The sequence below is a fragment of the Alnus glutinosa genome, chromosome 6 (genome assembly GCF_958979055.1).
Source record: "Alnus glutinosa chromosome 6, dhAlnGlut1.1, whole genome shotgun sequence".
NCBI classification, from domain to species: Eukaryota; Viridiplantae; Streptophyta; class Magnoliopsida; order Fagales; family Betulaceae; genus Alnus; species Alnus glutinosa.
Genome location: NC_084891.1, coordinates 24,021,713 through 24,034,292, shown reverse-complemented (window position 1 = coordinate 24,034,292; position 12,580 = coordinate 24,021,713). Strand labels below are relative to the sequence as shown.

The following is a 12,580-nucleotide window of genomic DNA, read 5'->3' as shown; positions in this document are numbered from 1 at the left end:
GTCATATCCAAAAAACGTATAACGCCACAACTAGCTTCTAACATAATTGTTAGTTCACGAATACGACCATCAAATGTTCATTCCCATGCACTCGAACAGTTCTCCTATTTACAGTCCATGCAATGAATGCTCTCCAACATCCTTGAAAATCCACGACTTTCTCCAACCTCTAGCAATCTAGCAATGTACATCATTGTTGTTTGGTGACCTCGAGTACTTGTCAGAAAAAATTGAAATCACTACTTTAACAAAATATTTCAACACTATTTTGCAGTGTTTTCAGCATCCTATAGTATTTATCCATAAAATCATGTGATACTCCATAAACAAGTATCCTAAGTTTGGCGATCATCTTCTGAAGGGAATAATGCAACTTGAGCCTTCTAATTGCATCTCTTCTTTATACGAAATATGATTCGTGAGCTTCTATTTCATATTGAATATTGAGAAACAGAGAATGTGTGTTCGAAATCTTCTTTGAAATACATTGAGAGCGTATACTAGTGATTCTGCAAAATAGTCAAAGAAAAGGCGTTGATTGCCTTCCAAAGAATTATGTGTGATGAATGTGTAGCGTTGAGTAGAACCATGATATGATGTTGAGCCTCTTTCATTACGCAACTGTTCTTCTGCCACAACAAAGGCTAAAATTATGTCCAACTCATCCTGTGAGGAGGAAGAGTCTAAAAGTTCAAAAATAGGATACATAAAGAGAGTGGAAAAAAGAAAAGAAAAGAGAACTGTCAAAATAAGCTTATGTTTTCTTATGTGTGAAACTTTACAATAACTTGGGCTATTAATAGCTAAATAAAGCCATTGAAAAAAATATAATGAATCAATAAAACGAATATTTTATAATTTCCTTAAGAATATTATGAGAATATCTATTACAATTATCCAAAAAGAATATTCGATCTCATAATATGCCTGATAATATTTTATTTTAATTTTCAAAAATGAATATTCTCATAATACGCATGAGAATATGAAATGAAATGGTGGCCGAACTACCCTACACACACTAGGGGGTGGTTCATGTAATGCCATGCTCAAAGACTTGGCAAATTGAAGATAAAGAAAAACATTTTAACAAATATGAGAACAAGATTAGGACAAAAAAATTGAGTAAGGTCGATAATTAAGGAGGGAGACAGAATGTAATTGGAACGTAAGAAAACAAAGTTCGAAGCACTTAAAAAAAATTCAGATCAAGTGCCACGTCTGAATATGCTGGAATTGCGTTTGAACATGCCACGTAGAGTGCCATGATTTAAATAATTTGAAAATCCTATTTAAACGGGACACAAACCATTCAAATGAGAACGCCTTGCATGTGAAATGAATTAAAAATTTTGGGGGTGGGTTTTTTTGAACCCTAGAAGAAACCCTAGAGCCTCATTCCTTCGTCTAGCTACCAGCAGTCCTAGAGAGAAGTAGTGAGGCTAGAAGGTTTTTGGGACTCAAAATGATGTTAGGATGAATAAAAATGGTGACTTTAATTTGGGGTTTAAGATTGTTTGGGGTTTCAGTGAAGTGAGCTGAGAGTCAACGAGGAAGATTTTGGGGGACAGGGAAGTACTGTAAAAGTGGGACACGTGGAAGGCATTAAGAGCTTATTGGAATCCTTGGATTATGTGGCATTCTTGATTTTTGTGTATTGCGGAGGTGGAACAAACATGAAATCGGAATTTTTTATAATTATTTGCTCGAATAGGTGATTATGAGAGATCACTTATGAGACTTATCTGGCCAAATAAAAATTGGGTTATTCAATCACTTATCTGGTCAGACGAGTCCTATAAGTGGTCTCTCACAATTACTTATCTAAATTTTCTCAAATTCGAACAAATAATTGTAAAATTTTTTTATCTGAAACGTGGACTTAAGAGTTGGGGGAATGGGTTGTTTGTTAATTAGTTTCTCTTTGTGTAAAAATTTAGGTAGGCAGTTAGAAGGCCAGTGGCCCAATGATATTTGTACTCGAGCAATGCTTAGGAAAAAATGCTTTTCCATGGCATTATTATAATTAAAATAATAATATTTTAATTATTATTAAAATATTTTAATTATTGTAATTAAAAATAATAATATTTTAATTACAATAATGCTTCTCCTAAGCATTAAGGCTTTCGCTTCTATAATTGAAAGTTATCCAGATTCTTTTCATTCTCTTAATTAGTTAATTTCCTTCATTACCATCAAATTCCAGAAATTCAACAAATTAAATATCAGAAATTAGGCACTAAATAGCCCACATAGGCCTTTTGCTGGGGACCTCTTTCCTCCTCAGTCCTCATCCATTTCTGACGCTAAAGCCCACCATAAATGGTTTTTGGACTTCTATATGCCATTTTTGTCCTTTACCTTGTCGGGACCCGTTGCCACTGCCTACTGAATTTACTTTAAATGGAAAACATGGCAGCAACTTATGATGTCAACAGTAATGGATTGAGATCTGCAATGACTTTATGTTTCAATTGTTAATAATTTAGACAAATAATGTGAAAGACTCTGTATAAGACTCATTTGGATAGTTCAAAAGTTATTTGAGGACATGGGTCTCAAATGTAAAAGATGTCTAAATTGCTACAATTCCAACAAAAAATTACTGCGAATTCTTATTCCAACCATAATGTTTAGGATTGGATATTGGTTGAATCGGTGACGGTATGGGTATTTTTGCCAACCGAACCACTACAATCGGTAATTAACCAACTTCATACCAATGATAACAATTTTCAACCATTCGATTAAGTCGATTATATGCCAGTTTGTTAATCGATTAACCACGTGCTTTTTATATTAAGCCAAGGTTGTTTTTTATGGCTCAAAATGGTAGTTTTTTTTTTTTCTCCAAACAAATGTTTATTGGACATATTTTTAATGGATTTGACAATAAATTAGTTCACCCCATTTCAAATAAAACAACTTCATTTTGATTTCAAATAAATAAACACAATTATGTTGAATCGGTTAAAAAATACACAGCTCAATTCTGTTCGATTAACTGCTTATAAAAAATATTTATCGCCTACTGATATCGAAACAATAGTTGTATTCTGCAACCGGCCGCCAAAAATCGATTGTCGGTCGATAACAATTCCGCGGCGATCAATAAACGGTTGACAGTTAATCTGCCAATCCCTAATAAAGTCCCAATTCCACATGTATCAGCAGTTCAGCACTTTTATTTTAATTTTTCCTGAGCACACGCATCAGGACTGGATGTTAGCCTAAAGGCCAACAAAGGAATCACACGCATCAGCACTTGCTCTCAAGAAGAGAAAAAAGAAAGAAAAACAAAGTAGAAAGCTATCAGCTATGCCGCTTCTTTTAATTCAAAGGTTAAGACTGACTGGTCGAGTGGTCGTTTCCTTATATCTTCCAATTATAAAGGTAAGCATCGGATACTCTGACGCATATATCCTATGACTTCTATTATGTTATTTTCACGAAAAATAAATAAATAAGTAAACGACAAAAAAGCAAAAAATGAAGCCATGGAGAACTTGCTTCCATATTCTTATCAGAAGTTCAAATATGTTTCGGGTTGAAAATGTTTTAGGGATATGATTCTTGCACAATAGCAATTGTTAAGTAATAATCAAAAGACATGGGTCGGTTTTATGTGGTGAGTCCCACCACATGAGTCTCACGTGGGACCTAACCTATCTTATCTTTTGCACAATAATTGTATAATTGTTGTGCAAGAAACATTTTTAAATGTTTTATAGAGTGATACGGGTTGAAAACTTGGTTGATTTATCATTGGATTTGTAGGGTTTTACAAATTCAATGATGTTTAACATGTCCCTTCTCTTTATAGAATTTCTTCAAGTAAGTTTAGGGGTGGGCACGGTCAGATCGGACCGGTTTTTTTAATTTTCTCAAGCCCGACCCGCAAGTCACGGGTTTGAAAACTATGATCTGCAACCCGCAATATATAATGTTAATCCGTTAGATATCGGGTAACACGGGGTGAGGCGAGTTCAGGGAGTAGCATGTTTTTTTTTTGTTTTTTGTTTTTATCAAGCCGTTTTCGAGCGCGCGCGAGAGAGAGAGAGAGAGAGAGAGAGAGAGAGAGAGAGAGAGAGAGAGAGAGAGAGAGAGAGAGAGAGAATTATACTTCAAACGACGGTTGGCGATGGAAGTTGAAGAGTTAAGCTTCAGCACAGAGGGATTGAGGGCCGGACGATGGAATTTCTGAAGAGTGATGAAGAATCCATTTGATTTCAAGCCCTAAAGTGTATGAGGAACGAAATAAGGGGCTGGAATTAGAAAGAATCATGCCACTTGATCTTCGGGATGAGGATGTCGTTTGAGAATGATAAAGAAGTTGATGAATTGCTGGCTGGGTGAGATATTGAGATACGTTGTCTATGATTTTAGATTTTTGTTATGGGGGAAGAAAGCCTGGTATATACTAACCACTTAACCAGATGCATGTGCGGGCGGGACGAGTTTGGGGTTGGGAGAAACCAATTTTTGCGAGCTGCCCCGCAAGTCATGAGTCAGCCAAACCAATGCCTGCCTCATGTATTTTTCACTTATGCTCCGTTTGTTTCGGCGTAAAATAATTTCTAGAAAATGATTTCGGCATTTTACGGTGTTTGGCAGGGGCAAAAATAATGGTCAACAAAAATCGTTTTCAGTTTAACCATAAAAGCTTATTTAATTTTTGAAAAATGATTTACGGTTTTAAAAATCGTAAATCGTTTTCCAAAATTAAACTCTTTGTCCTTGTACGCACTTATGATATTTGATTGTCGGAATCCGACAATGGTCGGTCGTCAAAATCCAGACGGCGCCGAAATCCAACAACATCTGGTCACTAGAATATTGTCGGCATCGGAATCCGGCCACCGCTGCCAAATGCCGGTGGACCAGATTTCGGCTGAAACTGACCAGAATCCAGCCAAACATGCTCACTGGAATTCGGCAACGGCGGCTGGACGTTGCCGAATTTCGGCGACAGTTGTATTTTTGCCTTTCGTAATTTTTCATGCGAGCCAAACGCTGGAAAGTATTTTCGAGAAAATTATTTTTTTTTTCTGAAAATAATTTCGTCGAAAATATTTTATGACGGAAACCATTTTATGTCGAAACAAACGGAGCATTAATGTCCATAATTTTCGGGGCGGGGTGGGTCGAATTCGCGAGTACGGACAGATCTTGCCCACTCCTAGTTAAGACAAGTGGGTCTGTCGGTTTGATATGGTAAGCGTAATAGGTAAGTGATTCATTCTTGAAAGGTTGTAGATTCCCAAGAATATCTATCCTTTTATGGTGCCCAAATAGGCAAGGGGGAGCCGACTTTTAGGCTTTGAAGGGTCAAATTGAAAGAAAAAAAAATTGAGGGGCAAAAAAAAAAAAAGAAGAGTAAAATTTATTTATTTATTTTTTTTGGAAGGATATTTAGACAATTATCAACGGATGTGTGTCGGCTTATGAAACTCTTGAGGGACAGTCGGTCAACTGATCTCTTTGGAGTTGTTGGTGGGTCGAAGTGACATTCTTCGATGAAACCTTTGAGGGATCCCATGCCGAGTGAACGTTTGGTCCTTCCTACGGGGCTATCGGGCCTCGGTGGGTTGTAATAGCATCCGATGGGCCCACGGCATTTCCTATCACAAGCTCACATGCATTTCATTTTATTAAGCCGGACAGAGGGGAAGTATCTCAGACGTTATGTCATTATGACTCTTTATTTTACTTTAATCTGGACAATTAGAAAGGGGAAAACCCACGTGTGAATTAAATTGTGACAGAATCCGACCCTGATTCAACTGCGGGCTGCGGTGTAAACTTCGAAAACAATCATTATGTAAGCAATGACTTCAGCTACACTTATCACTTATCACGTATTTTATTATATTTTGTTATTACTTTTTAATAATCCTCTTGACTTAATGCAAAATTTCTTATTTGCTAAATACAATCAAACTTTCCCTTCTCTTTGTATAAAATTTCGTTCCACCATAAATACCACAGAGGGTTGACTTTGAAGAGGAAAGGTATCGTTTGGTTTAAACAAAGACTTTGTCCAAATGGTGATAAACCTTCCGATCGTCGGCATTGCTTGTCTACTTTTTTCTATTTCAACGTTACCTCACTCTCCAATTATCGTTTTAGCCCTTATCTCATGGCTAGCAAATCTATTTACTTGTTTTTATCGTTGGAGAAATTTAAAATATTAATTATGTAATTAAATAATTCACGTATTGAACTCTATAAATAATAATAATAAAAAAAAATAATTAAATTCATCGGTTCATGTCTTTTTTTATTTTTTATTTATTTATTTTTTTTTTCTGAAATTAAATTTTTCGTCCTTACATACACGTTTGATATCTGATTATCGGAATCCGGTAATAGTTGGTCATCGAAATCCCCAGGTAGCACTAGAATCCAGCAACATCCAGCCACCGAAATACTGTCGGTGCCGAAATTCGGCTACATCCGGCCATCGTCGCCAGATGCCGGCGGATCAGATTCAGGCCGAAACTGGCCGGAATCCGGCCATGTTCAGAAGTCGGCTTGATCTGGCTAAAATGGCTGGAATTCGGTCAGATCTGACTGGATCCGGCCAGATCCGGCAACGGCAACCGGATGTTATTAGATTCCGGCGACAGTTACATTTTCATCTTTCGTAATTTTTTCGTGCGAACCAAAAGTTGGAAAATATTTTCGAGAAAATTATTTTTTTTTTGAAAATAATTTTGTAAAAAATATTTTACGACGAAAATTATTTTACGTCGAAACAAACGAAGTATAAACGCTAAACACATGAGAAATAGCACGTTTTTTTAATTACAAGATAAATTACTGCTTGGTTGTTAGTGCCAAACATAAATAATAAATAATAATTGAATTATGCTTGTATGGTATTAGAGCATTCCTAGTAGTCTCATTAAATTTTACTCACCAAAATAGTTAAAAATTATTTTTTTCTATTCTGGTGAGTTACTTTTTTAAAATTCTCTCAGCAGTTTTACTATTTTAACTATTTACTATCACTATTACATTTAAAAAAAAAAGGCCAAAATATATCGAACAGAAACAAATACGTCCAGACGCTCGTCCAATTGAGTTGTGAACTGATAAACACTATTGCGACAAATACGGGGCGGAATTAAGCAATGCCAACGACGCAGATTCTTACGGTAAACAATTGAATGTTCTTGTAGCTAATGTTCTAGATTGTGGGAGGCCAGGGCCATATATATAATCGAACGAAAAGAAACGGTGGGAAGATTCAGTTGACGGGTGCACGTGTGAGAATTACCTTGTTGGTTCGCGTAGTTTCCCGTGTTTTTCTAGAAATCATCCAAATTAGAAGCTTCAAGTCGGGTTCCAACCGCCTTTCTTGAAAAGCGGATTAGTATAACGTATGACTGAGCTCCCCAAACCCCATCCTCCCACTTCCCAGTTTCTTCTCGACACAATTTTCGCTTGCCCATCTCATGACGTCATCGTCTATGCATGCGACACCTACGAAATTTTTGTCGCTAGCTAAATTCGTGACAGGTGTCTTCCTAATTAGTGAAAGAGGTTATCCAGCTTCATGCTTCATGCTTCATCCACAGAACAAAAATCACTTCCTTAAATTGCGCCCGATAAAAACCCAAACCTCGTGAGAACTGTTTTTCTTTTTCTTCTTTTTTTTTTTTTAAAAAAAAAAAAAAAAATTCCCTAAAAAAGGTTACGTGTTTTGGTTAATGTTGATTACCGTGATAAATGCATCAAAAAGTTACCGAATGGGTAGGGCTCGTGTGACGTGCCTGCATTTTGGATATTTATATAAAATTATTAATTTTTTTAAATGCATTTTGCATTTTATTTAAAGTGCTTAACTTTGATAAATATTATAGCTTTATAGACAAGTTTTTAATTACTTTCTTTCTTTCTTTATCTCTCTCTAATTAAGTCTTACCTAAATGAATAGAAATTTATTGAAATGATTATTTAATAGAATAGATAAAGAATTTAGATAAGCAGATGCATAATATTTATGAAAGCGATTATCTTTAAAATTAAACAAAAAAAAAAAAAAAAAGCTTTTAATTAGTCATTTTAGAAAGAAATTTAGATAAGTCAATGAAAATACTCTTAAGAAATTGATTTATTGAGAAAGAGGGTTTTTAATTTCCTTTCATTTCTTATTTTGAAAATCTAGAAGGAATATAGCAAAATTTGTCGAAAAGTAGGATTCCCTATTTGAAAAATCTTAGATCTGATTAACATAGAATAAGTTTGAAATGAAAAAGATTTCTCTTGACTTTTATAAAAACGTACCCCAACTAAGAGGCCACGTACGTAGCTGTCCGTGTTACAGCTCAGCACAAGAAAAGAAAGGCACGCACCATCGATCCGTCCATCACTCCTTGAAATGAAATAATTCTCCAGATTTATAAATTTTCCTAGCACCTTTGGCATAATATAATTAAGATTCTTGAATGCATACGGCATACCTCTATTCGAGTGGATTTATTAGCAGCACGAAAGGTTTAATATGTGTTATTGAAATTTAATTTGTTAGGAGTTAAATAGCAATAATAAGAATAAATAGTTGATATAATATTATATATATCATGCAGAGAAAGATGCATTTTTAAACACTACACTTGCTTCCACGTTAAGAAAACCCCCAAATGACGTGGCAACTGATTACCTAACATGTAACAATTTACTAAAGGCCGTGGTACTTATCAAAAAAAATTAAAGGCGGTGGTGGCCTAATACATTGAATCGTTGCCACCCAATTTGCCAAACATCAACTGGGTAAGGAGGGCGGCCCGAAATGACAAGTCGCAGTGGTTACTTGTGGCTGCTGGTGGCTGCTGGTGGGCACGTGGAATTTCTTGACCCCTTCCTGTTAGAAACGTGTGTTCAGTGTTCACATATGTTGACCTGGAAGCAGTCTTTGAGCCTTCAGTCTTTATATTGTACTAAACTTAAAACTTTACTCACTCTCACTCTCTCTTTGACCGACTCCAGTCATCCTTGGCCACCAAGAAAACTCTCCCCCTTGCACAAAACGTGCTTCACTTCCTTTCTATTTCACCAAAAAAATAAAATTATTTTTCCTTCCACTTGTCCCACGCAACTTCCTTCGCACTCTCCCATTCATCTCCCCATATAAACCCATCACACCCTCCTCACTCTCTCACTCACAAACCGTTCAACAAAAATCAAAAGATTCTCTCCGAGTGTTTTAGCCGCTAACTACTACAGATCCGAAGAAGCGAACACATGGCTCTTGAAGCTCTCAACTCTCCGACCGCAGCCGCCCCTTCATTCCACTTCGACGACGCCAACCTCCACTGCCTAGACACATGGACCAAGCGCAAGCGTTCAAAGCGTCAGCGTTTTGAAAGCGCTCCCACCGAGGAAGAGTACCTCGCTCTCTGCCTCATCATGCTCGCTCGTGGCGGCGGATCAACCACCGCCACCGCTACCTCACAGCGCTACAACTCTCCTATTCGGAATTTGGCACCCGAGGTAGCGGCAGGTACACCCGCCAAGCTCGTCTACAAGTGCTCTGTTTGCGACAAGTGTTTCTCCTCTTACCAGGCGCTCGGTGGGCACAAGGCCAGCCACCGAAAGCTCGCCGCCGCAGCCGCCGGCGACGACCAGTCCGCCTCCTCCACCACCTCCACCACCGTCACGGCCTCCCACAGCGGCAGCGGTAAGGTCCACGAGTGCTCCATCTGCCACAAGTCCTTCCCTACCGGACAGGCCTTGGGTGGACACAAGCGTTGTCACTACGAAGGTGGCAGCGGCGGCGTGAGCAGCGTCGTAACAACCTCAGAAGGTGTAGGCTCCACCCACACCTACAGCCACAGCCACAACAACAACCACCTTCACTTCGACCTGAACCTCCCTGCCTTGCCGGAGTTCCCGCCTAAAATCTTCACCTCCGGGGAAGACGAAGTCGAGAGCCCCCATCCAGCGAAGAAGCCCCGCCTCTTGATGCCACCGAAGATCGAAATCTCTTAAGATTAGCAAAATTTAGGACTTCCAGAGATTTTTTCAATTAGATGACTATCAGTTTGTTCGTTTGTTTGTTTGTTTTTTTTTTTTTTTTTGATTTCGTAGTATTGGGTGAGAGAATTTTTTCCTGTATATACTACTAGAAATATCTCTGATTGCTCAGCTCAGTTTGTGATAGTGGTGATTCAATTAATTTTTTTTTTTCCCCTCATTTTGGAATTAAATCAATATTAATTCTCCTGCTCAATATTTTCCAAATTCTCTTGCAATTAGTCTAACATGCGCCAAGTCAAAAGTCTCGCACTTATCCTACACGCAGAATTGCCATCATGACAGAGAGCATCATAGCCGCGCAGCTCACGCGGCAAGGACTGGTGCCAGATCAATTTGTTGATTCAGATGAGACCGACCGCCACTTGCGCATGTTTAGACAAAGAAAAGCGTGTGTGTCCGGTGGGTACGTTGAGTATGCGACGGTTTTTAAGTTGTTGGTAGTTAGTACAGTGGGCGCTGTCCGGCTCGAGTCGATGAGGTTCACGCGCAAGTGCATGGTGGTGGCCAAATGATTCGTATAATGTTTGACGAGGACGCGAGGGGATGGATGTTTGGTGTGGATAAGAAGATGGCTTTCGGCTTTGGCACGCTGTTTCTAATGTGGAACTGATTGGGATGACACGTGGCCTTACTTTATGCCCACGTCCCTCCCCCCGGCATATTCTAATTGTAAAAATCTGCTCGTTAATTTGGAGGATGCTGACCCTTTGTTTTCAATTCCCAAGTGGTAAACTCCTCTGTGGCCACGACAAATGATGCTACTGTGCATATTAAAAAAACCAAATCAAATTGGTCATGTTTTACATACTTACTTCAAATCGAATTCCCTTATCTTGTTGCCCCTGCTGATGCCAATTGACTCTGTTTTTCCGATAAGGATGTACTGTAATTATTTGATAAAAATGTTTTATTTGCACACAATTTGTACACACAACGTTTATGTCAAAAGACGTGTATAAATCGTGTGTAAATAACATATCAGATTTAATATAAATTATCTTATATTATTTATGTAAATTATTAACCATTTTTATACAAATAATTATTGTAAATTTTCTATTCGTGTTTTTCAAATATGTCAACGGTCGTCCAGTTGGCATCCGCATGATACAGATCATCTTAAACAGATTCAGACACCCAAGTGAAATCAAAATAAAATGATATTTTAAGCACGGCTTACTCACCATGGTGGACCACATTTCTACAAAATTAATGCTCCTTCCAGTAGTCTTAGTTGGCGCACTCACTAAGATATGGCCTGTGCAAAACTAGTCTTAGTCTTCCAATTGGCAGTGCCAAACCCAAATGAAAGGACGGCTATTTTTTTGACGGAGGGGGAAGAGGAGCCTTGGAAAACCTAATAATGTTCTGAACAAGTTAAATTTTTCTTGTATACAATTTAGGTTTTGATTGGGTTTGTGATTATAAAATGTTCGATTTCAAAATTATGATTTCAAAAATACAATTAAGTGTTTAGTAAAATTTTTATATTTTGACATTTAAAATCGTGAGTTTTTAAAAACATATCTCCCTGTATGCAATTTGAAAATACAGATTTTTCTACGTTTTCAAATCTTAATTTTTTAAAAAATACACCGATACGTTTCCTGCAATTTAGTTTAAAATTGCATTTTTATATGCAAAATCACAGTGCCAAATACACTATTAGTTTGTTCAATTTTTGAAGTATGTAACCTATATGTGAAATTTAACTATAATGATTGATTTCATTGTATTAGTCACTGACTCACTGTTACGAGTCATAGTTTTTGGATTTAATACAAATAATTCAATTGTGACCTTGTATAATGGAACATGTTGAAGCTGATCTACCACTAAGGTGGTAGTTGAGATGGTAAAGCAGTAGGGGATAAGGTTCAACTCTCCCTCCCCTTTTCTTCCTAGTGGTCACATGATCGAACTCGTTTATGGTAGTAGTTTGCGAACTAAATGCTGCTAAAAATAGGCTTTATCAACTTGTACTTTGGTGAGGCTGTGGTGACGGACTCGCCTTCCAAGACAGTAGTTATGGCTCAAACCGAATATTCCACGGCGGGGGGTGGAAACCCCGATGATCACTAAGTCTAATGCTTTGTCTTTCCTTTAATGTTGTAATACTTGATCTTTGATATAGCCATTGCACATTGCTTCATGTTCTCAATCCAGTCACCCGTGAATCTTTTATCAGGAAATAATTTAGTAAAATGATTGCTTTCTAAGCGATAGTGAAACTTTGGAATCTAATTTCCTCACCCACTTATAAATGGAATATTTTCCTTGTAAGTGGTCCTCCAATACAATCATACAAGACGTACACTTACTAAATAAAAGAAAAATAATTATCTTTGACATTGACTAAAAGATGGAAAGGTGTATCATCTTGAATTATTGAGTGAATTAGGTAAATTACTTGGCATCAACCAACCCAAACCACACATTAAGAAATTGTTAATGATACTAAACCTAATTAACCCTCTACATTCCCATACCAAGTCAATGCTTTCAATCTGAATATCAATGATGTCCAAGTATG

At 37.4% G+C, this 12,580-nt stretch overlaps 1 protein-coding gene across 1 annotated transcript; it reads left to right on the top strand.

The window, feature by feature from the left end:
* The first annotated feature begins 9,105 nt into the window (after nt 1-9,105).
* On the top strand, nt 9,106-10,240 carry LOC133870445 (zinc finger protein ZAT10-like). The gene has a single exon (XM_062307569.1). The coding sequence runs from the start codon at nt 9,253-9,255 to the stop codon at nt 9,997-9,999; it is 747 nt and encodes a 248-aa protein (XP_062163553.1). The 5' UTR covers nt 9,106-9,252; the 3' UTR covers nt 10,000-10,240.
* The last annotated feature ends 2,340 nt before the right edge of the window (nt 10,241-12,580 follow it).